The 27098-nt window shown below is 46.8% G+C and overlaps 1 protein-coding gene across 1 annotated transcript in view; it reads left to right on the top strand.

The window, feature by feature from the left end:
• Window positions 1-27098, top strand: part of Tcerg1l (transcription elongation regulator 1 like) — a 180600-nt gene that overhangs the window by 113731 nt on the left and 39771 nt on the right. Inside the window, exons 8-11 of the mRNA XM_005351432.2 lie at window positions 2534-2631; window positions 6282-6370; window positions 16781-16935; window positions 26546-26615. Of these exons, the coding sequence (XP_005351489.2) occupies window positions 2534-2631; window positions 6282-6370; window positions 16781-16935; window positions 26546-26615 (412 nt within the window). The remainder of the gene's footprint in view (window positions 1-2533; window positions 2632-6281; window positions 6371-16780; window positions 16936-26545; window positions 26616-27098) is intronic.

Raw genomic sequence — 27098 nt, 5'->3', positions numbered from 1 at the left:
TGTGTGTGTGTGTGTGTGTGTGTGTGTGTGTGTGTGTGTGTACTGTTCTCTGTTGATGGTATTCTGGGCTTGTAGAGGTTAGCTTTTGAGCCATCTCAAAGACACAAACTCTAGAAATTTGATGTGCTCAGCAGCAAGGCTTGGCATCATAGTTGAGGACATGCTCTCATTTCCTTAAATTTAGTTTCTTGACTTAGCTTGATTATCCAGCTGAATAGAAAGCTGATAGCTCCTCTCAAGGTGAACCTGTCTGCCTCTCCCCCTTCTCCCTCTTCTCCTCCCTTCTTTCATCCCTTCCTCTCTTCTCTGTTTTGTCAATACTGGGGATCCAACCCCAGACCTCACACATCCTGGGCATTATTTCTTCTCCTGAGTTACACTCTACTCTCTTCCAGGCCAGTCTTGAAGGGATTGGGTAGATGGTTTGGCCAGGCCCTAGGGATGTGTCTTGTTTGTGGTTGTGGCTGATTGTGCTGGAGCCCTGTGGTTAGCATGCCTGGCTTCTGTGTGAAAGCAAGGGTGTGCGCTGAAGCTCGGTCCTGCAATACAATGACAGGAGGAAGCCATGATGACACCAGGGTCGCATGCTTGTCATTCTTGCCTACATCATGAGCTAATAATAATGGCTGCTCCTTCAGATGTAAGCACCAACCCTCTGTCTTCTGGGGACAGTGTCAGCCAGGACTTCTGCAGAGTGACAGTGGTGGATAAGGACCCTCATACATGACATCCCCTAGGTGTTCATGCCCACCCCCAGATGGAGAAGAGGAGCCAGAGATGGAACACTCAGGTTCCTTCCCGGTCCAGATGATGTGTCTGTGTTCCATGGCTACTCTGTTCATGGTCAGAGCTTCCCAGACGCTCTGTTTCTGAAGCACAACTGCTAACTGAACACAACTCAGTGAGCATCTTCCTCCTCACAGCTCAGGAATAGGCTGCACTGCAGCTGCCTGCTTGACTCTGCAGGCACAGCCTGTAGGGTACAGAGCCACAGCGAGCATGATGATGACCTCAAGCCCAGTGTGGAAATCATATCTGCATGGCCCCATCCACTAACCTGCACTGAAAGGGTGGCAGAAGTGGAGTTTGGACAGCGAGCATGGTGTTGGCAGTATGCAAGATATTCGCAGTGGTAGAACAAGGAAGATTAAAGGTGGGAAGGTGCCAAGATGGTTCCCCTGCTTTGCCCTGCCTGCCCCATCCTCCAGGCTCAGATGTTTCCCCAGAGGAAGCCACTGGTCACCATTTTTGTATGTTTATATTTGCACTTGTGCGCACATATGTGAATATTTATGTGGCTGCACACACACACATGGGAAGCTATTTATGCCTTCCCCTATTGTGGCCATGCCAGTAGAGGCTGATGTCAGATGGATCCCCCTTGAGAAGCAGAAGTGTCTCAGTGTCATGTCTCTCAAACCACGAGAAGCCTGCTCCTGCTCCTCTAGTAGTTTTTCTTCTGTTGGGCTGATGTGTGGTCAGATCGTTTGGTTTCCCTTTCTATTTCTGGTGTTAAAACAGAAATCAGTGTAATATCTTTTACTGAAAGAAATTCGCTATGGTTTCTGAGTCACTGAATAGATATAGTTTGGAAAAGAGACTTTAAACTTCAACTTGGCTTTCATTTGCGACTTGACAGATTGTGTCTTTTTCTCTATGTCTTTGCTCATTGAATTATCGTTCAAACATCATGCACTCCAACCACCGATAACCCCTTACCCATTTGGTGATGGATGAGAGATAGCTGGAGGTATGGCCAGCTTGGGGTCCTCTCCACACCCATCAGGGATGCTCCATGGTGTGCACGATGGCCATCAGCTAGGTTGTTAGAGGCTGGTTCTGTGTTACACAATGTTCCTTGTCCTTTCTGGGCAAGGCCTAGGTCCTATACATCCCAACCCAAGTAGTCTGGCCACACACCATTACCAAAGGTGATTTAGACCATGCTGAGTACTGGCCCATATGGCGTTTGATGGCACCAAGGAAGCTCCCGAATGTCTGGGGCGGGCATGGGATGCACAGGGAAAGCGATAGCATCCAGATTTGCCTATGGGCCATCTGGGCTGAGCCACGGTAGTGGCTAGCCATTTGTGGGTAGTATTCTTACCCCCTCCCACCATGTGCTGACTCACCAGCAGGACTGTTCCAGCCGTGGATGATTTTGTTGGGCACACTTTCCATGTACTCATTCCTCCTGGGATTCTTCATCTAAAAGATCATGGGGGACAAACTGGGACCAGTCAGCCTCTTCAGGAAAAGGCCAAAAAGAGGACTGCAGGGAGTCACAGACACAGATGTTATGGGTTATCCCTGCCTGGGTCAGGAAGGGGCCCAGGTGAGATACCTATGTCTCTGAGTCTCAGTGTCAGGGCAACATTGTTAGGCTATAGCTGGAAGGCCAAGATGGCAGGGACTGCCTGTAAACTGGCACTCAATTTGGATTTTCAAAGCCACATTTTATCTTTGCTTAATTTTTCAAGTCATGACTGACACAACAAATGAAATACTAATGACCTTTGTTTTGGTCCCACAGATAAAAAAAGCAAAGAGCTCAGCCACGCATCCCGTCCTCCTGCACTAATGCTACGTGCCCCAGAGAGGAAAAGCCTGGTGGGAGACAAAGAGGACAAGGTGCGTGTCAACCCTTGGAGTTTTCTAGAGACACAACCCACAAGTGGAAGATGTGGGGCTGGAACACCTCACATGTTTTTCTCATAGGCATTTATGAAATGACTTTGCCAGTCTACCCTGCACCACAGCTCAAACTAGGCTGGCAACTTCATTTCCCAAGGGAGAGCAAGCCCCAGGAAAGGTCAGGTAGAGCACCCTGACCTAGTGGAGCTCATGAATGGGGTTCTGTGGCATTCACACTGCATCTGTTTTCATAACGGAGAGAAGACATGTGAGGGGCAGGCTTCTGCCAATGTGCCATTCAAAGTTAGGTTTTACTGTTAGAGACATCCCAAGGCAGGGCTATTTTTCTTTAAAATTGAAATTTTAGGCCATATTCTTCCCACAGTTGTCAAATGGGTTACAGCCCCGCTTCTGGATAAGCTAGGATTTCTCTATGACACTACACTTGAGAATAATGAATTACAGGACACGTGCCCTCAGCAGGCTGTCCTGGAGCCTCTGTATCTCAGAGCCTTTCAACACATTCTCCTCTTTCCTCTTCTCAAGCTTTCCTACCTCATACCCACTGAGAGTGCTCTGTCCTCCCTGGCCCATGCTCCCCAGGGAGCCTCATCAGCACAATCACCCTGATGCTCACCCTCCTCTTCGTACTCACCCTTCTTACCAGTGTTGGATGGCGAACACCAGTCTGATGGAGGAGGGTCATCTCCCTATCTGTTGCTTTCATTGGTTAATTAATAAAGAAAACTGCTTGGCCTAAAAGTGCAGAATTTAGATAGGTGGAGTAGACTGAACAGAATGCTGGGAAGAAGGGAAGTGAGGCAGACTCTATAGCTCTCCTCTCCAAAATGGACGCAGGTTAAGATTCTTCCTGGTAAGCCACCACCTCGTGGTGCTACACAGATTATTAGAAATGGGTTAATCAAGATGTGAGAATTAGCCAGTAAGAGGCTAGAGCTAATGGGCCAAGCAGTGTTTAAAAGAATACAGTTTCCGTGTTATTATTTTGGGTAAAGCTAGCTGGTGGCCAGGAGCTGGGAGGTGGGAAGCAGCCCACCACTCCTATCACAACACCAGTCGCAAGTGTGTGTTGGTGCAGCCTCGAACATGCTCTGGTTTTCCAGAAGAGATCAGCACATCTATGCCAGAATTACATATTAATTACACAGCTAGCCTCACGGATGTCATCCATAAATACTGGCTTTATTACTGGGTTCTGCCATTCTGATTCACTTTTATTATTTCCTCGTCAAGCAGGAGTTTTACACCGTGATTAGCCGTTTTTTATCACCAACAGGAAATCATAACCAGCATGTGCCTCATGAAGAAGATCCTGGTAATTAGCAGGAGAGGATCCTAGCATTGCCGGATTTAGAAGTTGGTCTCATCACAAATTACACTCTACCACATTTACTTGAATAATTTGGTACTCAGAGACTCCATGTTGAGTTCTATTGTTCAATTAACTTCTCAGTGAAAGTTCCCTCCAGTTTTTCTAATTGGATTAGTAATATAAACCCTGGTATTAACATATATATATATATATATATATATATATATATATATATATATGCATAAGACAAGTGCTTCTTAATACTCTCTGTTAAGCTAATTATTTATCCTGACCTTATTTATTTTCTCACAGGAAACAAAGATAAAGATATTTTCTATTTCCAGAAAGTTCTTTAAAGAATTCTACAAAACTTTGTTCTTATACTTATGAGTGTAAGGGATTGCTGTATAAATTAAAAACTATTAATTAAAGGCAGATATCAGCCACAAAGAGCAGACACTATTTGAGACCCAGGAAAGACACGGGATGCACATGCCCAGGTGCATCATGGGTCCAATGCTTCAGTCACCTTCTCAGATTTACCTTCACACCAGAACAGGGCAGGTGCTTTCGTGGCCAACTCTTGCCATCTCACGTTTGTTGTCCTTCCCTGTAGCGAGGGACTGGCTGGCTCTTTGTATAACACAGTTAACCCAGCTTTGTTGTATTATTAAGGATTTTACCAAAGAGCTACACTCGGCAGATTTACCTCTTCAGAATTCTCTCTCTTTTTAAAAAAGAATTTTAAAGAATTTAAATGATGTGTAGCTGTGTGGGAATATGGGCACATGATTGTGGGTGCTGGAGGAGGCCAGAAGAGGGTATTGGATGCCCTGGAGCTGGAGTTACAGGTAGTTGTGAGCTGCCCACAGTGAGCACTGGGAGCCAAGGTCAGGTCTTCTATAAGAAAAGTGTGTACTCTGAACCCCTGGGCTGTTGCTCCAGGTCCACATTTAACCTGCTTTGGCCAGTGGTTCTAAACCTGTGAGTCATGATCCCTTGGAGCAGGTCGCATATCAGAAATCCTACATTCTAAAATGTCAAGTTGCTATTCAGTCATGAAACCCTCAGCTGAAAACAGGCTGTCATTGAAGACAACCTACTTGCCCTTTGATCTCACCTGCGCCATCTTTGTTGTGGTCTGAGGTTGATATTGAAGCCATGCAAACTGCAGGGCACAGTGAGGTGGAGCGGATTGGGGGACAAAGGTCTAGAATGGTTCTTATCCCTAGAATTTATGCTTTCTGAATTCCTTTCTTTCCTAAAACCTAGAATTCCTTTCTTTCGAAGAGCTTCCTCTCATCATGTTGCTCTTTCATGGTGGGAATTAGGCTTCAGCCCATTGTTGAACCAAGAATTCATGACTGTCTTAAGTAGGACAGCTAGGAATGATAGCCCGAGTCTCGGCTTTGGGTCCCTATTGGACTTGAGATTGTCCAGAGTTTTTCATTTCAAACAAGATTTGCCTCCCCCGCCCCAGTGCCATCTGAAATGAACACAGAGAAGGGTCCATTTGCTGCTGCTTTGGACTGGAGAGAATAAATCTTTATTTTCTTCTAGGACAAAAATACTGACACTTCCCAAACCCAGCTGAGCCTCAGAATCACATGTACCTTGAAAAATGACCCTTTGGTGCTGTCTGAGCAAAGTGATCCAGAAAGGTGGAGAATACCCTCACCTCCAGAGCAGCCAAACCTGTCTAGGACTCTGTTCTCCCTTAAGGATGGCAGCTTGAGCTAAGTGTGGTGATTGACAAGAGATTGAGACAAGAGGATCACTGCAAGTTTGAGTCCATCCTAGGCTTTATAATGAGTTCCAGGCCAGTCTAGGGTAGAGTAGGCTTATCACTTCCTCTACCATAAGAGACCCAGATGTTAGCCCTGCCTGTGTCTAGGATACCTTGCAGCATGGAGGTTCTCTGTCACTGTACATAGGGATTTCATGGCACAGTGACTCCAGCCTATGAGCCTGGATATGAGCTCAGCGGTATTTTTCTACACCTGGCCCCTACCAATCTGTAGCCCTCTCATGACTCCCTTTGTCTCTGGATCTGAGAGCCAACAAATGGGGAAATTAGAAGCTGCCTCTGGTGGGTTGCTCTATACGTATATGTAATGTAGTCCATTGTCAATTCAAGCCTTTTTGTGACTGCCCAAACTGAGAGCCTCCTTTCTGTGATGTTTTACTCAGTAGTCATTGCTGGGAACAGACAGCTGAGCCTGTTGGGCACTTGGTTACTTTCCTCTTTGTTACTGGAACTGAGAGAGTGTTCAGAATTAAAACAACCATCTCTCCCCTTCTCTTTCATTCAAAGGAGCCTCCACCCATCCTGGTAAGAGGGGAGGAGACTGCAGCAAAAGGCAATAGACCTGTGGCCTCCACGCCTGTGCCCGGATCCCCCTGGTAAGATACCTCTAAAGTCAAGAGCTATTAAATACAGTTCCATGTCCCAGAGTCCGCTTAATGTCATAGGAGAGAAAGTGCATGCATACATACTCCTTAGGTGTGTTATGCTTAATAAAACAAAATCTCCACCCCAGGGCAGGAATAATTCTCCATGCTGTCACATCTGTAGCAAGGAAAATGGCACGTAAGTGATGAGTTTCTCTGTCCTGATGTAGTTGTATGAATTAGAACAGCATTGCTGTTGCCCATAGATCAGCAGCTCGAGGTAAATGTAGCCTGCCATGAACTTCTAAGGAGTCTCTACCCTCTCTTGAAGGAGGCATATTGGGAAGAAACTGTTAATTAAAGCTGTGTCTCGCTCTCTCTGGCTGCCCTGAGAGGATTCCTGATCTCTGAGTATGCCTTACTCCAAAGCACCTTCCACGAGGGAGCCACAGTCTTTGGTTTTTAAAAGTGCCCTTTTCTAATAGAGTAATTTGGAATCGGGATAAAAAGGTTATTATAGTAAAAATTAGTTTTAAAACCTGACAATCGGAGAGCAATATACAGCTGGGAGGAAATGCTAAGTCCGACTAAGAGAAATAGCAATGATGGCATTAGGGTAACGTGTCCTCCAGGAACAACAATGGGGGTATTGGAGAAATGTGCTCTTTGGGGGCTGCAGTGGGGGTTTGGGGGCAATGCGCCCTCTGGGAGCTGCAATAGAACCATCAGGGCACAACATTCTCTAAGCACAGCAATGGCTTGTGTCAGGAAGAGTGACTTGCTCATTGTCTCAGGGTCTCACATCTACTGTGCTGGGCATATTGAACCTTGTAGCCATGTGCTGGCTATCCACCCTACTTCGAGAAAGGGGATCTTTTCTCTCTTTGTAGGGTGGTGTCCCTATTGCAGCATTAGTGACCTCCTGCTCCCCACCTTCGGCTCTGTCTCTGGGAGGGACTGGGTGCTACTTCCCCAAGCCCATGGGCCCCAGGGCTCTCAGAGTCTATTGTTCAATTCTGACTCCAGATACTAGATTACAAGTTGACATCAGACCCCTGAGCTAAAGGCTCAGTCCCAGGAGACTATTTCATAAAGATGCGAGTCAGCAGGCGGCCTCAGCAGGCTACCCACACTCTGTCTAGCTGACTGCAAACCCAGGGCCTCCCATGCCTCCCCTTGATTTTGGTGATAATTCTCTGGAGTGACTCACAGGACTCAGGAAAGTGCTCGACTGTGATTAGCCATGATTGCAGTTTTATTATAAAGGATATGACTCAGGAGCTGTGCGATGGGAGAGAAACACAAGGCCCTGGGGTGGGACAGGACCTAATGCCTCTAGGCCTTTTTTGGGCATTTGGCAACTGAACATATTTGCGTTACCAGGAAGATGCCCAGATTACTGTTCTATTTTGATGGCAGTATCCCTGTGGAGACTTATTTAGATAGCCAAATGATTGAACTCAGCCCTACCTCCCTGGGAGGTTGCGGTGGAGTTGTAGGCTCTTACAGTGGGATATCCTGATTTGTGGAGACAAGTCCCCATCCTGAACATACTAAAAAGAACTCAGGTGTGGTCAGAGGGGCAAAGGATGCTCTTAGCACTCATCAGGACTCAGGAATCTCACCAGTTCTGTGCCAGAACCTGGGGCTGAGGGGTTATGTGTAGAAACATCCATTGATCATACCTCATGCGATGGCATCCATGGAGCTGCCCTCAGGAGACTGTACCTCTAGAGGTGACTTTGAACACTAGAACCTTCTAACTGAACCCTGTGGCTTGCTTTCTTCTGATATAATATGCAATGAGAGATGGGAAATGGGCCAGGTTGGTGGTCAGCAAGGCTCATGGGTTGTAGCTTTCCCACTCACTGTGTGAGCATCCTCAGCCTCTCAATTGTTAAGTCAGAATGCAAGCCTTCCTGCTTTGGGTAGCGGGACTCCCTACATGACCATGATATAAATGAGCCTCATCCTTGCTACAGCGGGTGTTTGGGCTTCACAAAATAGAGTAGGGGTTGTCCCCATTGAAATAGAATATTCTATCCCAGGGAAAGGACCACATGAGACAATTGGAGGGCTTCTTAGAGTGGAGCCACCAAACTCAGGGTTCTTCTAGAAGATGGGATGAACAAGGGTGTGGTGTCAGTGGGGAGGAGGCCCTTCATTTGGTTAGCTGCGGTGCATAGGAGCAGGGCTGTGAGTATGAGCTGCAGCTGGGAAGGGTTCAGGCCTAAAAGGAGGGACAGAGCCATAGAGGTCACACTGGATATACAAAATCCCTGATGCCCTGCTGTCTTAGGCTGATAGAGGGCAGCTTCTGGCCCTCTCCTCTCTGATGGACAAGCTGATAGTAGTGGGGGCTCTGCAGCAAAGTGCATCAGGGCAGTCTACAGGATACCATACTGTAGGAGAAGCACAAAATACCTATACATGTATGGAGGGGCTCCATCCCATGGACCAATCAAAATTAGGTCTCCTTACTGGGACCTGTACAGTATTACAGAGGGTGAGGAGGGCGGTGCTCTCTCCCTTACATCCTTTGCTCTATGCGTTCCTAACTTCAGCTCTGCTTAAGCTAGAGAACATTGCCTTATAAGGTGGCCCTTTAGCTAAGGATGTGTGTGTTGGAAGTTCACACCAGACCCGAGAGGGGATTCTTCCTTGCTCTGAGAAGCAGAGGGACCTAGCCACTCTATTGAGAATAGCAGCTTCCAGTTCTCACTTCTGCTGCTAGTGTGGCCAAGAGGGATTTTGTAGGCACCTAGAATGACATCCTCTTTAATTCTGGCATCACATATATGAAGTCTTAGAGACCAGACTCCTCCTGACTGCAGAGTCTGCTCAGGGATAGTTCTTCTCCCACTAGGAAGCCATGGCCTCTCTTCCCCAGAAGAGAGTTCCTCCACACGTGGAGCTGTGGGCATCCACTCCAGGGACAGAGTTCCTCCTTATGGAGAGCCTTGACAGTTATCTCTGTTATCTCAAGTCATTGTTGCCTTCACACTCTCAGGGTTCACCAGTGTCCAGTTGTCCCTGGTCAGCCAGGTACACTGGAAACCCCCAGAGGTGCAGGAGTCATAATGCATCTTCTTTACCTGTCACTGTTCACATCTATCATCCGCAACAGCGCTACAGTGGTACCTTCTTTTCAGAAAGTAGTGGTCACCTTGAACTAGCTCCACTGAAGTCAGAGTGCAAAAACTCTTAGCTAGGCATGGCCAGGATCAGGACAAGGGCAGCATGGGAGGTGGTGGGACCCCATCATCAGCTTCTGTGGATGTGGATGCGCATCACTGCCTAAACCCGGGGAGCTCTGGGATCTCTGTCTCAGCAGTGGGAGGCTTAAATCACAGTCACCCAGAGAGCATCTCCTGACGGTACGCTCATCGGCTATGAGCAGGCCATAGTTTACTGTAACCCCCCCCCCACACACACACACACAGTACACCGGCCTTTCCTTCACTGCTCTGAGATGCAGACATTTCTGTGATCCATAGAAAAGCAGGACAAAGGACAAGGACATGCACCTGGGGTCAGAGCACAACATCCCCTGTAGCAATTGCATGTATGAATGGGGCAGTGGAACCTCTGGGGATCACACTACAGTAGGCCAGGGTTCTCCAGTCATTGCAGGGAACAAGACATCAGGTAGGGTGTCAGGTGACATGACACAAAGCAGAATGACAGAAGACATTCCCGAGGCCCCAGAGCAAGTCTGCTTATGTCTAACCAGTCACTCAAGTGTTCTTCCTGTGTCCAAGGGACTCTTGTTCATCTTGATCCTATGATGGACCATCTCCTGCCTGGTATGTTGATGGCCAGTTAAGCACAGGCCTTGACCAGCAGGGTCAGTGGGAAGATATTAGTGGCCAACCTGGTTCAGATTCTGGAAGGAGACTCCTTGTCAGAAAAACAGGAACCTCAGAACAGAAGTCCCATGTTCTGAGGAATCCATGACTGGGAAATTTCCATAGAGGCAGAGGTCACGTGGATGCAGGAGGCATCACCCTGAACCCCAGAGCTGCCTGGAAGGCTGGAACCAGAGCAAGCATGAAGCAGAATGTTGGTGTTCCATTCTGTCTGCACGCTTTAGCAAACTGAGCTGAGAAACATAATGCTTGATAGTGCTTCCAGTAAAAAAGACATCAAGTCTCATGCACACAGGTGTGCAGGACTGTTGAGCAAAGACTGAAGGTGTTTCGTGTTTGCATCGTGTTTCTTGTTTGCAAACACCCTGTTGTAAAACACCTGAGGAACTCATCAGATTAAAGACATAGCTTTAAAAGTGTGAGAAGACCCACAGGGCCACTCTCTGCTGAAGAGCTAAGTAAGCCAGAGTTGAGCCAGAGCATCCCAAGGCCTTCATGTTGGATACCCTCCTATAGTCTAATTACCAAGAGATGGCCAGACCCATTAGCATAACCCTAGAAACACAAAGTCAGTCCCTGAGTAAGAGTGGACCCAGGGTTCTGCCCATTTTCCTCTCGTGGTGGGTGCCAGTCTAACCATTAAAGACATCTCCTGGCTCCAGAATAATGTCTTCAGCCAACTCTCCATTTCGGAAGGGCACAGAGCTCAGTGCTGCTGGGTAGTTCGGAGGGACCTGGAACCCAGACCCAACCTTTCCGGGGCCGAGGAGAGAAGAATGTGCATTCATTTTAACCTACAGGGAGGCTGAATGTTTACCGCTGGCGCTGTTGAGGGAATGAACCTTTCTCCTGCTTCACACGGAAATGCTTTTCTTACAGTTATTGATGACACGGGGACATTTCAAAGGTAATGGCTAAACAAAGTGTAAAATCCATGAGGCCTTAGCTCAAAGGGCAATAAATGTCAACATCAATGATTAATTAGCATCTGAGTGTCATTTTAGAGATTATGGGTTGATAGAGAATTAGCTGTTTCCATGAAAGTGAAACGGCGCGTGCTGAACATTTCATGTCATTTGACTTTTCTAAGAAAGTCCAGGTTGGTGTAGTTCAAGTTTTGTCTGTGACTTATCAACAAGTTCTTGGTGAAGTGACATGGGAAGAGACAGAAGTGGGCTGCCAAGGAGTCAAGGAACCCGGCGCCATCACAGGCACCACCTCCTACCAAGGCCAATTCCCTCATCCTTAGTTCAGAGACAGTTCAGGTGCTGAGTACTCGCCCAAGGAGCATGGCGTGTTGCCAGTCCGGTGCCTCTCGCCCCACTGAAAGGCCAGTGGCGGGCTGTCCACATTGGATTAGAGATGTGTTTGGGTACAAGTCCTACAAGTGAGGCTCTGGGAGTTCTTAGCCATCCTAAGCATATTTTCTTTGGCCCTGGTTTCATGTGAATAAAATAAAAATAAAAGCATGGCTTTTATTTTGATTTCATCTGATACTTTAAGAATATTGTAACTATTAAGTAATTGCATATAACTTTTTTTTTTAAAGAAAAATAAAATCTCTGGATGTGTATGTCAGTATTGCGTTTGTTTAACTTTAAAGTGGTCTGGATGAAAGTGTGCTCCTGGGATGAAGTTGGCAGAAGTGCTTCAGAGAGAAAGCAGCAGTTGCCCAGGCGTGACACATGCATGTCGGAGAGAGAGAGGTGATTAGGAATCACAGTTATTAAGGGAGAAGCGGGCTGGGCCACATCAGTGCAGTGTCAATTTTTCATGTGACATGTGATCACGCTCGCTCAGCTGAGAGCAAACATCACTCTTCTTTGAGTACATACTGCTGAAGGGAAACCAAATGTCACTTTGTCCCCTTTGCATAATTGAGCCTTTTATTATGTCAGAGAAGGGACAGGTAAGGTGTTACGGCTGGGGAGGGAGCTGAGTGCTGAATTAAATGTCAAAGTGCTTAGTTATGGCAGATGGAGGAGGAGACAGGAGGAAGCCCCCACTTAGACTCAGGGTTAAGTGGCCTCTGGAGGTGGCCTCCTCGGATGGGTGGAGGGAGGAGTGTGCGGCTCCCAGCTCCAGGTGCTTTTATCTATCTCCATGAGAAATACTAGAGTCCTGGAACAGTGCCAGGCCTGTAGGATCCCCTGTGGCACCTCATCTGTGATTTCGATTCTCTTAGACTGAGTAGGGAGGTCAAAGGTCAGAATAGCTATTAAAAAAAGATTAAGCCCCTGTAGTTTGTGAAAAGCGGGGACCCTGGTAGAGAAAGGTGAAGGAGGATGGTTTTATGCCCTCCAAGAAAGATTCTTTAGGCAGCTCTGGACCCCTGCCCTGTTGGTCTTCCTGGTTCCTTGGAGACAGACGGGGCCACGTGTGGGGCGGGAGGGCCTAGGCCCACACTCTGAAAGACTGCATGCAGAGTGGTCCAAAGCTAACCGCTGGTGTGCTGCTGCTAATTGGCACAGAATGAGGAAATCCGAGTAAACGAAACAGCTGAAGATGGAGAGCCGTAACACGACAAGGGCATTGCAAAGAAGCAACAAGGACAAGGCCTGGGTATGCAGCCTAGGTTGTCACACCTTGAGGAGCCATTCCTGTGGCCTCGCTGGGTGCCGCAGTGGGAAGGCATGTGAGCAGCAGGCAGGGCTTTGTCAACCTTCCGTGGTCCTCTCACCTACCCACTATTACCTCGGAAAGTAAGAGGCGGGGAGACCAACACATGAAAGGCACTGAGGAGCTGGGCCTCAATTCCACACTCTACCCTCCAGATCCCTGAGAAACATGCCTCGGGTAAGCGTCACTCTTAGACCAAGCTGGATATGGGGAACACGACAGTCATGTTATAAAGCTATACACGTGCTCACGCACAGTGTTGGTGACAGTCCTAAGTCAGCTGCTCTCTGTCCCTGTCCTGAGTGTCAGATACAATGCTCCCGCTCCCTGTGAACTCGCTCTGAAGTTAATGGAGTGGGGGGAAGCGTGGCCAAGGTCCTCGGATTGGAAAGTGTGTTCTTCTCGCCTCCTTGATTAGATTCCACAAGCCTCATGGTCCTCCTCTTTGCCACAACTGGGCCACAGAGGACCCACAGCCCTGTCCAGGTCAGTGCCCTGTAGAGATGAGACCCCGGAGGGAGAGCAGCAAAGGGGACAGCAAAATGGACAGTTTGTCCACTGATACCAAACCAGATCTGAGTTCCAAGCGTCATCCAGAAGACATGGGCAGTGCAAGGAGGGCGGAGTGCACAGAGCAAGAAGCCCCAAGTATGTTTGTCTAGGGTTCACCGAGGCAGCAGGCCAGACTCAATTTCCCATGGCAGTGGGCTGAGCAGCAGTGACTCTCCCACACCTTAGGACTTGCTGTTCAAAGGGAGATTTTATTACTAAAATCCCTTTTCTAGAACAAAACATCAGATCTCCACACAAGGGGCTTCTCAGTGTGGGGATCCTGTATCAGACTTAAATAACTTCAGTGTGCTAATTACGTCCTCCGGGATCTAGGGACATTTTGCAAGAAGAGAGATATGGCTGCCATCCAGGAATTATGTGGCATGATTGGAGAAGGGAAGCTATCCGTGTACTTAAAATGGGCATAAAATGAAACATAAAATTAATTTTGCATGTCATAGCCAGCTCCGTCTAGTTGAAACCAACTGGAACAAGTGGATGGGCAGATTTCCTCCTGGGAGCCACATCTATTTACCTGTCACTGGCCCTGCAGTTCAATTCCCCATGCTTCCCTTGGGCAGAGGAACTGGTCCTTTGCAGCCTGGATATAAATGTGTACTGTGTTAATTGTCACTCCTCCCCCTAGACACTAATGCTCCATTAAGTCTCTGATTAGCTCCATCTCTCCCTGGCTTTATAAGTTTGGTGGTGGAAAGATGGGAAACAGGCTATGTTTCCTCCACCTTGAGGCACCGCAGAGTGCCAGCTCTTCTTGGGGAGGGACGCGCTGGTGTGGCTTTGTACTTGAGTGCCACACGCTGAAGCCACTGCCTCCCACAGAACTCAGAAGGTGCAACAGCATTTCCTCTTTGTGAAAATGAGGCCTGGGATAATGTGGCCAAATCGATGTAAGTCTTGAGGTGTGAAGCCTGTTTCTTTAGTGGATGAGAGTGCTTCGGAGGTAGAGAGGAGACACCTGAGAACCCGGAGATGCTGACCTGGGCCTCGCAGCAGAAAACTTTGAGATACGTGTCCTCAAGGGTCCTTGCATCTTTGACTCAGGGAAAGGAACACAACTGCCAAAGGCAATGAATCCAGCTCCCTTGCATTGGCTCTGGCCTGTGGTGAGATTCAGGTGACCCCTTCTGGAGGTCACTGTAACCTGCACAGCCCTGCTTTCTCTCCCTCTACTGGAGACCCTGTGGCCATCAGCCCTCCTACCTTTTCAGTCTAAGGTCTAGGATGCCTTCAGTAGGATAGGGACTCCTAACCCTCTACCACATAACTTCCTGGACCACCTACATAGATCCACGTGCCTTGATGTACCTGTCTCTACCCCCAGCATAGAAGCTACTTCTCCAAGTCCAAGTGCTCACCTTTCCCACATAGATTGATCTGCTTTGAATCAAGTTTCCAGGTGATGGGAAATGTCTAGGTAGCAGCCCAGGATCCACAGCTGACAGCCTGTCATGATTAAACTCCAGCACTCTGTGGCAGGAGTTCCGCTCGTCTCAACCGAGGCAGAGGACTGTTTCGCTTATCTGGCTTCAGCTTCTCTTTTCTCTAGTCCTCTCATGCCCAACTCCCTTCTCTGACCACAGTCTTACCAGAATTCAATCTGTCACCTTAGCCTTCTGGACAGCTAGGGTTTCCACAGACCACCCGTAGCAAACCATCTGTTCCACATGAGGAGAGACCGCTGGAGCCCTGTCGGGAACTGAAATTAGCAGAGGCTGCTGTGTGTGTGCCCCCCTCCCTGCCTCGATTTCTGTCCCTAAGGGCTGACTTGCAACTGTGCTTCCCCTCTTTCCTGGGTCCTCTGCCCCTGTTCCCAAGTTCTGTTCCCCAGTGAATCTCATTCAAATACCTTTCCGTTTGTGGTATTAATCAAGCATGCCAATGCCTCCCCTGATGAGCAGATGGTAATTGGCTGAGCTCTTCTCACTGAGGGTTTCTCGTCCTTACTTCAATGGTAGGCCTTGCTGGGAGAGCGATTTCTAGGCTTGTGGCTTGTGGCTTTTCCTTCACCTTCAAGGCGAGTAACACAGTTCCTCCCCAGTACTCTCCGCGCGCGCGCGCGCGCGCGCGCGCGTGTGTGTGTGTGAATGCACATGTATGCACATGTGAGCACATGCACATGTGCTTGTGTGTGTTCTCTAATTCCACCCACAGTCTCCTCCTTCCTCACAAGGAATCTATGAAGGCATTTGGGGCCATTCTGTGACTTGGGACATCTCCCCATCTCAGGATCTTTATCTAAGTCCTTTTGTCACGTGAGGTGATCTATTTGTAGGTTCTGGGATCCGAATGTGGATAATTTGAAGAGTGTCAGTCTGTCTGCCCCACCGTGGAACCTGGTCTGGTTAAGATATCTGGTGGGCCACCTCAGGTCATTAGGGTCCTATTCCATTCAGTTGCTAGCACATGGGACCCAGCCCTGGGCCCTCAGCACAGCTCATGGAACAAAGCTAACTGGCTTTCACATGCCAATTCTGTGCAAACACTCCTGTCTAGCCTTCTAGAGTGATGTGTGAACCAGGTATTGAAGGCCCAGCAGTGTCTCACTGAACCCTCTGGGTGATGTCCTCTCTTGGACAGGGTTTGTATACACATAGCCTGCCCTATCTTCTCTGTGGAACAGAGAATCATGGGGAAGAACTAGGGGCTACTATGGGAAGCTGAGGCCAGGGAGGGCTGCCTTGTCTAAGGTAAACTTTAAGGGATAGGAAACGGGCCTTGGTCAGGCTTGCTCTTATAGCTTCCTAAGAACAGGAGGCATATACCAAAGGCAGTGGTCAACCTTGGAGAAGGGCTCTCTTCTTCTGTGTCTATTTCTCATTCAACGTGAGAGAACAATACACCAAACAATACACCATTTCTTCCTTTATTTTAGGAATCCATATACGAAAGTATGAGGCTCTCATGAGCATGAGTGTGCTGAGCAGAAAGGGCTCAGTTGCTAGGCCAAATGGTCCATTTATCATCTCTTTGATGGATATACAGTACGGAATGGGAAAGGCAGTGAAATGGTCACCTGGGGCAGGGGACACAGGTGCCCAGGCCTGAGAGAAAATGTTACTGAGCTGAGTCAGGCAGTGTTCTGCACTGGGGTGGGTGTGGCTTTCTCTGGTCTCCGAAAGTGTCTTGACCTCTCTGACCCTGGAATCCTTGCTGGTGGCAGGGGATGGAAATAAGGCCTGTTAGCCAAATGAGGGTGTGAGAAGGAGCACAAAGAGTCCCCAGGGAAGGGCTCTGCCGTTATTTTTGATGCCTACAGGAATGTCTTCATGACCTCTAGGGGCGTTCTGAGAGAGGGGTGTGGGCGCCCGCTCCTCACCAGGTGTCTCTGAAAGTGACTGAGGTGAGTTTTTAACTTTCACAGGTGTGTGGTCTGGACAGGGGATGACCGGGTTTTCTTCTTCAACCCGACCATGCAGCTGTCAGTCTGGGAGAAGCCCATGGACCTGAAGAACCGTGGGGACCTCAAGAGGATCATCGAGGACCCGCCCCACAAGCGCAAGTTGGAGGCCTCAGCAAGTAATTAACAGGGGATGGGGTGGCCCTGTGGAAGGGCTCTGCTCTGTCTGGGGGCAGGAGCAGGCACTGCTGCTGTTCATGGTTATGCTGGGGGAGGGGGCGGGGTTATATTGGAGTCATGTTGAGGACCACAGACTTATACATTAAGTTTTCGTGGCGCTTCCCACTGAAAACTTGATTCTTTCAAGTACTGGGCTCGGGCTTCTCCTTGCATCCCATGAGGTCATCTGTGCAGGGACAGTGCAGATGGCCACTGGCTGTCCTTTGGCTTTCATTTCGTTCTCCTACTGGTGGGCACTGGAGAGCAGATGTGGGCAAGTGTGAGTGTGTTTCCTTCAACACCGTGGGACATTCTAGCCCCTGGACCACGGAGGTCATGGCTATTTATTAGTGGAAGCCCACAGATGGGGGTGGGGTAAGGGTGCCTTCTGTCCCATAGAAGGGACTGTTAAATGAGGAGTTGGCTACTTCTGACCCACCAGCCTATGAGTCCTATCTCACCAAGAGTTCGAGAAGAGCGCCCAGCATCCTGTGCGAGGCTCCTTGTCAGGGAAGCAGATGTATTTTTATGAGTGGTGCATGCAGGGGAAAGCCCTGCTCCCCAAGCACACGGATTAACATAGCATCCTTCAAGAGGTGTTCTGGGGACTGAATATGTGTCACACACACTGGACAAGAGTTCTGATCGCGGAACTGTACCCCTGGCTTCTTTTGACTTGTTATTTGAAAACAGGGTCTCATTAAATTGCCTGGGCTGTCCTTGAACACTGTAGCCCCCAAAGGCTTTGCATTTTAAATTCCTCTGCCTCAGTTGTCCAAGTGGATGGGATTACAGGCACATACCAGGCTAGCCTCACCTTCCATGCTGAGAGTGGTTATACATTCTGAAAAGGCAGAGAGGTGGGCATGGAATCTTGACATTTTAAACGAAGTTGTTGTTTAATTTTAGAAGGTATTTTAAGGGCTTGATATGATTTTTTTTTTCACATTACCTACAGCTGAACAATAGGACATCAGCTTGTTAAGTCAGAGCCCGTTAGAAGGCTGCAAATTAAACCCCTCTTAGCTCTTCACAGTACTACAGAGAATTAGGTGCTCTCAGAAAGCCAAACTTAGTCCTGAATGAATGAGACAGAACAATGCAGCATTTCTATCTTACTTAAGCAGAATATTCTCCTGAGAGTTTCCCAGCTGATGATGAGAAAATAAAGACGTCATAGGTGTATATTTCACTTGGGGGAAAAAAAAGAAAAAAAAATGTTAAAATGTCCCTGTGTTCAGAGACGATGAAACTGGACTTTTGACTGTGTTTTTCCCTTTTGATGAAGTGACATCTTAATTAGAGGGGGCATTTTCCTTACCAGAGAGGCTTTCCAAGCCCTGCAGATCAGTTGCTTTTGGCTCTCAGACAAGAGAAGGCGCACAGGTCAGAAAGAGCAGGAGGATTTCGTGTCTTCCGAGAAACAGTTGGCATGGTTTTCCCTGGCAGTGACTTCATTTGCTCCATGGATGGTGATGATGCTATTCGCACCTTTTAAAAGACGTGACTTCCAGAAACTTGTGTGTGCTCTTTTGATTTTGCCCCAAGCACTAACAGGAATGAGGAAGAAATGAGGTTATTAAGAGTTGAGTGCATGGTTCTCTCCTGTTATTTGGACCAAATCATGCCAGATCTGAAGAGACAGGGAGGTGTCTCCAAAACCTCTACAGGGTCATCTGGGAAGGGGACCACGGCCTTAGTCACCCGAGTCAAGTAGGTCAGTGCTCCAGGGGGCAAATGCAGAGTCCTGTGTCAAGTCTAACGGACACACCCAGGAATGTCTGAGTAGCTTAACTTGACATCACAACCTGGGGACAGCACAGCCTTGAGGTGGATAGATAGATAGATAGATAGATAGATGAGAGAGAATTTTGAAATGTGTGACCTCAAGGACATTTTGACCTTTAAGAGAAGATGAGATAGTGGGCATTTTCCCACACAATTCTAAAGCACATGCAAATTGCAAATGACCTCCATTTGCAGTTTCTAGTTGCCAGGTAGACTTGTACTTTGAGACCAGAACTTCTAACTCCGTGAGACCTGGCAAGCATCTAGAGAAGACGGTGTTTCTGGAGAATTAATTAAGGAATGAGGGAGGAACTGGCAGTCTCCAGCCAACATCAGCCTCGTGGCACCTTCCCTGGCTGCTGGTTCTTCAGGGATGATGTGGCCTTGTTGGTGTAATACGCTCCAGGGCATTTGTTTTATATTTTCTTCAGTTGAGGTTCAGTCTGGATTGGAGTGTATTGATAGATGTTTCTTTCTATTCTAAACAGAACAGTTTAGCACTCTAGTTGATCTGTCCATCCCCACTGGTTTTCAAGAGGCAAATAAAATGAACTTTGTACAATGTCAGCCACATTAACTGACATCAGGCTATGTGTGTGTGTGTGTGTGTGTGTGTGAGGGAGAGAGAGAGAGAGAGAGAGAGAGAGAGAGAGAGAATGTATGAACGTGTGGATGTGAGTCCATGTGAACATGAGAGTATGTGTGTGTGAGAAGAGAGAAGAAAGTATGAGTTTGGTGTGTAAGTATGGAAATGTTTATGCGCGTGAACATGTTTGAGTACGTGAGAGACAAAGAGAATAGGTAGTATGTAAGAAAGAATGTGCATGTGTGTGAGGTATATGAATGTGTGTAAATGTACATGAACCCATGCAGGTTCATATGTTTGTGTATGTATATACATATGTATTTATGTGTATATGTATATGAATGTTGGTGTGTATGTGCGTGTACATGTTTATGTGTATGTGAGTGTATATATATATTTATATATAGGCATGTGTGCATATAATTATACATGTATGTATTTGTGTGTTTGAGAATGTTTGTGTATGAATGTGTGTATGTTTAGGTAAGTATGAGTGTATAGTATGTGTTTGTGTGTATGTGAATATATATGAGTATACATGCATATATATGTGAATATGCATGTACATGCATTTATGTGAATATATTTGTATATCAATATGTCTGTGTAAATGTGAGTATGCACATATTTATGTGTTTACATGTATGCCATATGAGAGTGCATGTGTGTATGTGTGTTTATATGAATATGTATATATGTATTTATGTATGTATGGGTATGCACTTGTGTGTGTGTGTGAATGCATGTGTGTGTGTGTGTGCCTGTGTGTATCTGTGTGTGCAGTGTGACATTCATGATGTTACCCAGGGATGTATGAGCTCTCAGGATCAGTCAGCTTACTAAGTATAACTCAAGTACTTATCCTTGGGCATTCAGCAGGGAAGGGGGGAACCCACCTTTTCATTCTCTTGGCCTTGCTAAGGGATTCCAGAGAAGATCCAAATTACCGTCTAATTACCTTGTAATGCATCCAGATGTTTTATGGCTCTGCAGTTTTGCTATTGAACTGAAGTGAAATGAGAAGCAGAGGCCTTACCCATTGCTACATCTAGGATTGTACAAATTCCTCCCATCAGAGGCGCTCACATTTGTCTCTCCATCAGACTGTTCCTGTTCATCAAGCCTAGGAGGGGCAGTTCTTTCTGTGCTAATCAGCAGCAGCAATGTCCACTCTTACTGTGAAGGGGTAGGAATCTCTCTGTCACCTGGCCAGTGCACTGGCAGCATTATGTCCTTACATCCCACCTGCCATGATCACAGAATGCATCCTGTTCCTGCCCTGGGAGGTCCTTTCATTGGATGGTCTAGTAGAGTAAAACATTAAATTCAGAGCGTATTAAATACCTGGCCATTGAGTGCCTCCTCTGAGGTAGAGGAGAACAGGAAGTCAGATAGTGATCAGTCCACCCTTCCTCCTGTTCTGTCTCCTCCCAGTGGCTGAAGAGAACAGGATGCCTGGGTCAGGACAGAAGCAGCAGGCATCCTCTCGGCGGATGGAGAGAAATGTTTAACAAGAAGCTCCCATACTTGGTTCCAGAAATTCTCACAGTCCTATAGGATGGCACCACAGGATTTGGGCATGAATTGCTAATATAATAAACTGCCAAATATTGTCCTACAATAAAACAAAAGACTAGATTTCAGTACCAAAGTGCAGAAGTCCAATATGTATATCCTGAGTGCTAGCAAGGCATGTCCTCTCCGAGGCTCTGCGGAGTATCTGCTTCCTCCTCCTTTCTAACACACACACACACACACACACACACACACACACACACACACACACACACACACAAACATGGATACCCATATACACACAAACATTTATATTACATATTCACATATATTCATCAGTGGCCTTCTGATTTTCTTGGTCCATTTCTCCTTCCTGCATCTTCAAAACAACTGGGAGGCATCTCTGGTCTTCCTAACATTTCTTTCTTTTTTTTAAAGATTTTTTTTATTTATTATGTATACAGTGTTCTGCCTGCATGTATCCTGCAGGCCAGAAGAGGGTATAAGATCTCATTACAGATGGTTGTGAGCCACCATGTGGTTGCTGGGAATTGAACTCATGACCTCTGGAAGGGCATTCAGTGCTCTTAACCTCTGAGCCATTCTCCAGTTCCTGACATCTTCTTTAGGCACTTTTCATTATCCAGGGCATGGTATAGGACAATCTCCATCACTAGGTAAACAATATAGAAACTCTGAGTCTCCTCTTGGAGTGACTTAACACATTTCCAGGCTTTCAGTGAGGTTGATGACATTGTTGGGAGGCATCTATGCTTTCCATGATCTATGTCCCTACTTTACAGAGGAAGGGGTGCAGAACAGGTATCTTGCTGAGTTCATGGGTCTATCAGATGTGGGATCAGGAATTGAAGGTTGATGGGTTCAGCTGAGGCTGAAGAAGAGCTTCCTGGTCAGGTCTCACAGGAGAAATTGGGTACAGGTAGCCTTGACTAACAATCCCTTGTTCCCTTCTGGGCAATAGAGACAAACAAGAACTCACTCAGCTTCAATTGCTGTGCAAATATTTTAGTCATTTATATTCAGGATAAATGTGGATTCACAGTGACATGCATTTCACTAAGTAGGATATAAAATCATCCTGAGGGTAAACACAGCTGCGGCTGGTGAAGGGGCCGCTTCCCAGGCATTGTGTGGTGTGTACTGGGTCTCTGCATCACAAAGGGACCAGGTGGCCACTGAAAGGCAAATGCTGGAACCCTCCCCAAAGCGTAAGGGCACGCTTCATTAGCTCAAGAAGAATTGGGTTAAATGTGGGGGGTTCTGGCTAGGAACTCCACCTGCTCAGCTCTGTGTGAGGGGCTGAAGTTTTTTTTTACAGTGGAGTTGAGTTCTGTATGTTGTCTTTTGTATCAGCCAGGACTCTTGACTGATGTTTGCACTGTGAAGGCAACAGGAGCCTTGTTTTCTGAGGTCCCTCCCAATGGCTAAATTGGTCAATCTCTGTATGTGACACCAGATAAGAAGGGGGAGGAAGCCATGGTCTCTTGGGAGAGTCCCACATGGACTTTAGGAAGAAGCTGAAGACAGAATGCAGGTAGAGTTTAATGTGGATCTTCAGCTGGGAAAGGAACAAATAAAGTCAAGAGAAGCTGACACGGGCCGGGGGGCGGGGTCTCAGGATGTTGTCATAATACCTTATTCATGGCTGCGTTTGGCCTGCATTCATCTGGCAAGGCTAGTGGGAAGTTCAGTACTGAGCCGTGTTAGTTAGCTCCTCATTTATTCCTCACTAGAAGAAAGAATCAGTGTAACTCTCTGTGTCTCCAAGCCCCTGTCTGTTATATGGAACCACACAACCTTAATCAGTCTGGCTTCCCAGAACCAAACTTTCATCCACTGCTCATCAAGCATAAGAAAGAAGGAGAAAAGAAAGGGGAGGGAGGAGAGCCAGTCCTCTGGGCAACCTACGCACAGTTGCACTCATGAAGAGTTTCACTCCGGTCAATTGTTTCTCTCATATATAATCTCAGGAAGGGAAGACCTCATGAAGATCCCAGAAAGGTCTCTTGAGGGTCCCATGAGCAGTGTAAGGCTCTCCCTCCACAGAGAAGTTTGAATAGGCCCAGGGTCATGGGTGTGCTCACAACTACGCTTCAAGATAATGATGAATGTGCCCAACATGGAGGAGTGTTCCCTTTCCTATAGCTCTTAAATTTTCACATCTGAAGCTTACACACACACACATTTACAAATATTTTCTCCCACTTAGGGCTGAGCATCAGGTCACTAAGCCACACCAACAGCACAGATAGATACTTGTTCCCAGCAGTTTCAGTCATCATGAATGAAACCTCTGCTCTGACTGGTGCCCACTGTCAAAATAAGGCTCCTCGGACTGTGAGCTGACAGCAGCAGTAATCTACATACAAAAGCTAACCATGTTTGGAGGAGTTTGACAGGCTCCTCACAGCCATTTAACACAATAGCAGACGCCTCCTCTCTGAGGTCTGTAATTTCCCCAGTCGCAGGTTCTTTTTCCTGAATTATAGTACCAAACACGGTTCCCGCCTGTAGACCAGGCCTAAACTCCAACCAGGAAACAGCTGGTTGTTCCTTTAACGGCCACAGCACGGTCGGGCTCATGGACACACCTTTCCTGGAGTGTTGACAGGGAGGAGTGCCTGCCTCTTCCTCTACAACCTGTGGCCATGTGGAACGCAGGTATACATCACACCCCAAGGATCTCACTTGAGTGCACGGCTGCCTCACCTGCCACTATTTAATTCTGTGATTCTCTATTAGGTTTCAACCACAGACCATGCCTGACACACATTTACATAGAGTAATCCCTCCGCTCCCAGAAAGAAACACCGTCTCAGAGATACAGGAGATTTAATGCTGGCTAATCAACCGTAGTCTATGAGTTATGAAACTTAACATGTGTTTGTTTGTTAGTCCATACCCACAGTTTCACAAGAGTGTCTACTGTGTAATTCCATGTTATTGGAATTGCTGTATCATCAGGCGCATGCCTTTTCAGTTTCTAACATTGTGAAGTCTTCCTCGGAACGGATCAATCCATCAATACACACTCCCACGGATGCATTCCGTACCAGCACCGTCCATCACCAGAACTTAATGTAAAGCCATTCCTTATTGCGGTTGGCATTTCTTTAATTCTGAGTGATTCCCAGAGGTTTGTTGCCATTTGTTTTGTGTTTCTGGGAACACATTTGTGTTTGTCTTTCTCACTGAATTATAGGGACTCCTGTAAATTGGGGATTAAGGTGTTTGACTATCATAACTTTCCAGTAGTTTTCCTGAGCTCTGATCTTTTCCATAAAACAGTTTGCTCATGATTTTTTTATTCTGAGAAAATATATGTAGCATACAGCTTACCAGTTAGCCGTCTTAAAATGTACATTTAGTGGCATTAAGTTTATTTACAATGCTGTTTGCCATCACTACTAGCTACTCCTGGAGCTTTTCCACCTTCCCAGACAGAAGTTCTGTCAGAGTTTGGCAGTATCTCCCTGTGCTCTTCTCCCCTTGGCTCCCGGCATCCTCTCACGAAGCCCAGAAAAGGGTATCAGATCCTCTGAAGCTGGAGTACAGGCTGTTGTGAGCCACATGACCTGGTTGCTGGGAACTGAACTCCTGTCCTGTGCAAGAGTGGTGTGCACGCTTACCCACTAAGCCATCTCCTAGCCTCCACGCTCCCCACCCTCCCTGCCGCCATGTTGGCTGTATAGGACATCATTGTGAGGTTAGTGTCTGAAGCTTCCTCTTCGCTTTGCAGTAAGGCTTTATGTGCTTTCAGTAGCCCATGTCTGATTTATCTGAGTGGAGTCAGCCTGTGGGATTCCTTCAGACAAGCCCTTAAGTTCTTTCCTCTTCTCTATGTGCTTTGGAAACAGGTTCAACAAGGTAATCTAGGCACTTTCAGGTGGTAACTCCATGAGGTTTTTTTCCCCTTATTTTCAGTAAACTGATGACCCAGTTTGCTGCTGGCTGGTTCAAATCATCTTTGATTTTTCATGGGAACTTCATGCAGTATGTTGTTTGCTTTGGACATGATCACAGCTGTTTCTACTCCATCATCCCTGAAGTCAGGGGAGAACAGCAACCTCTCCCTATGCCAGCACTGCCCTCGTGAGTAAAGTGCTCATAGTCTCCCAGGAGTGAAGAGGATGATTCCAATCAGTGGCAGTGGCAGATCTGCTGTGTGTGGCTTTCTGTTTCATATTGTATGTTTAAAGACAGTCAAATTTAAAAATATTATCCTCTGCGATTCATGGATTTTTATATCAGGACAAAAAGGGTCTACTCGTGTTGAGATTATTCAAAATAATCAAAAGACCTCCCAAACAATAACCAACATTCTGCAGGTTTATCTTGAATAGTGTCTATATAATTATTGGGCAGCCTGTGCATTTAAGGTTATCACTGATCATGGTCTCTCTGAGTAGGCTGGGGTGTGTTATGGTTTTGTCTCTTCTATGACGTCCATGTCATTATTGCACTAATGGGCCCATCTTGCTAGGCTGGTCATTATTGCATATGGAAGGGTTAATAACAGGATAAAAGTATTAATTATATTTCTACCCTAGTAATATGCATAGTAACTTCAGTACTATGAAAGGTAGCCCTTGTAGAGATGAAGCTTCCAGGGCAGTACCTAATGGTAAATGTAATATCTTAAAAGAAAAGATAGGAAGGTCCAAATAGGAAGATCAAGAGTTCAAAGACCACTTTGGCTACATAAAATCTTATCTTGGCATGAGGTGGGGCAGTGAAATCACTATCCTGTGAGTTTCACACGTGTTTAGAGCAGGGACATTAGGCCTTTCAGGAATGACAAGACAATACACAGCAATTGATGGGAGGGTGTGACCCAGGTAGAAGTATGGGGACCTGGAGGTGCACTCTGCCAAGCCGACTCCACCCTTCCTCCACTGTCAGCTCTATGACTGGCTTATAGAGATGGTGGGTTTGAGAGTGTACAGATGCAGAAGGGAAAATAAGCTAGGCTACCTCTTGTTTTACTGGGATCAAAGTTCATGCAATGGGTCAGAATTGACAAGGCTCTAGAACCATCTACCATTCATTCTTGCTCTTTTACAGTCAACCCGGAAACCCCAGGGCACCAGCACACATTTGCCATTCTCACATTTCATGCAGTAATTCCAGAGCTGCACCACATAGCTTGAAAACAGTAACACATCTTTCAAATGGTCAGGCTTTGGACAAAGGTAGTCTGTGATAAAGACCATATGGTATGCCAGAAGGGCCTATTGCTCTTACGGGGGATGAAAGAAAGCCCTGGGTACCAGGAGACCAATAAGGAGAAGCTACCACTTCAGTGGCCAACTGGCAGAGAGGCAGTGCTCATACCTGCTTGGGAAGGACTGATCTTGCAGGTAGAGCAATGCTTGTTTGTTTGTTTGTTTTATCTTATTTACTCATCCAGAGGCCTGGTGACCTCTGGAGGCACAGGGGCTAGAGATGGCCTCTTTGACATCAACAATCAGGTTGATGTCAAAGTCAGGTATCTTTTCTGATATTACTAAAATTCAAAGGAATAGGTACCAAAGAAAGCAAGTTCATAGTAGTAATGTCAGTGTCTAAGAGAAATCCAATTTCCTAATTTTTAGAGGGGCTGCTGGCTTCCAGAGTACTAAGACGCACCCTCAACTGTGTTAATGTGATGTTTCTTTCAGCTGAGAGCAGCGATGGATCCAGTTCAGAAGATGGCAGTGAGGACCAAAGTGTGAAAACTAAGAGGAATAGGTAGGTGGCACTGTCTAAGTGGCACTGTCCTATCCTATTTTATCTGCCCTTGATGCTTTGGTGGCGTGAAAAGAAAGCACTTCGACTACACTGAGTTAAGAAAAAAAAATTAGTTTAACTGTGAAGCAGATGCCGTGGGTTATCTCTTGGCATCTGCTCTGGGTATTTCATTGAAGTGTGGGGCCACATGCTCAGCTTCCAGAACCCCGTGGAAGTGGCCATGATGGCCCCCTACTCAGGGCATACCTGTGTTGTGTAAAATAATTCTGGATGGATATTGCCTCTCTGGGTCTTGCTTGCAATCCATCCAGTCCTTGTCTTATAAGTTCTGGAAGTGAAGCTGTGGACCTGTCTGCAAAACTACATGTGGTACTTAGTGACATGAAGGTATCTATCAAACTGGCTTGTCATTGCACGGCTGAATGTGCGGGATAGAACATGTCCTTTCCTTTTTATTTTATTTTTTTTATTTTATTTTATTTT

Source organism: Microtus ochrogaster, chromosome 8, assembly GCF_000317375.1.
Source record: "Microtus ochrogaster isolate Prairie Vole_2 chromosome 8, MicOch1.0, whole genome shotgun sequence".
NCBI classification, from domain to species: domain Eukaryota; kingdom Metazoa; phylum Chordata; class Mammalia; order Rodentia; family Cricetidae; genus Microtus; species Microtus ochrogaster.
This window is presented reverse-complemented; position numbering and strand designations above follow the sequence as displayed.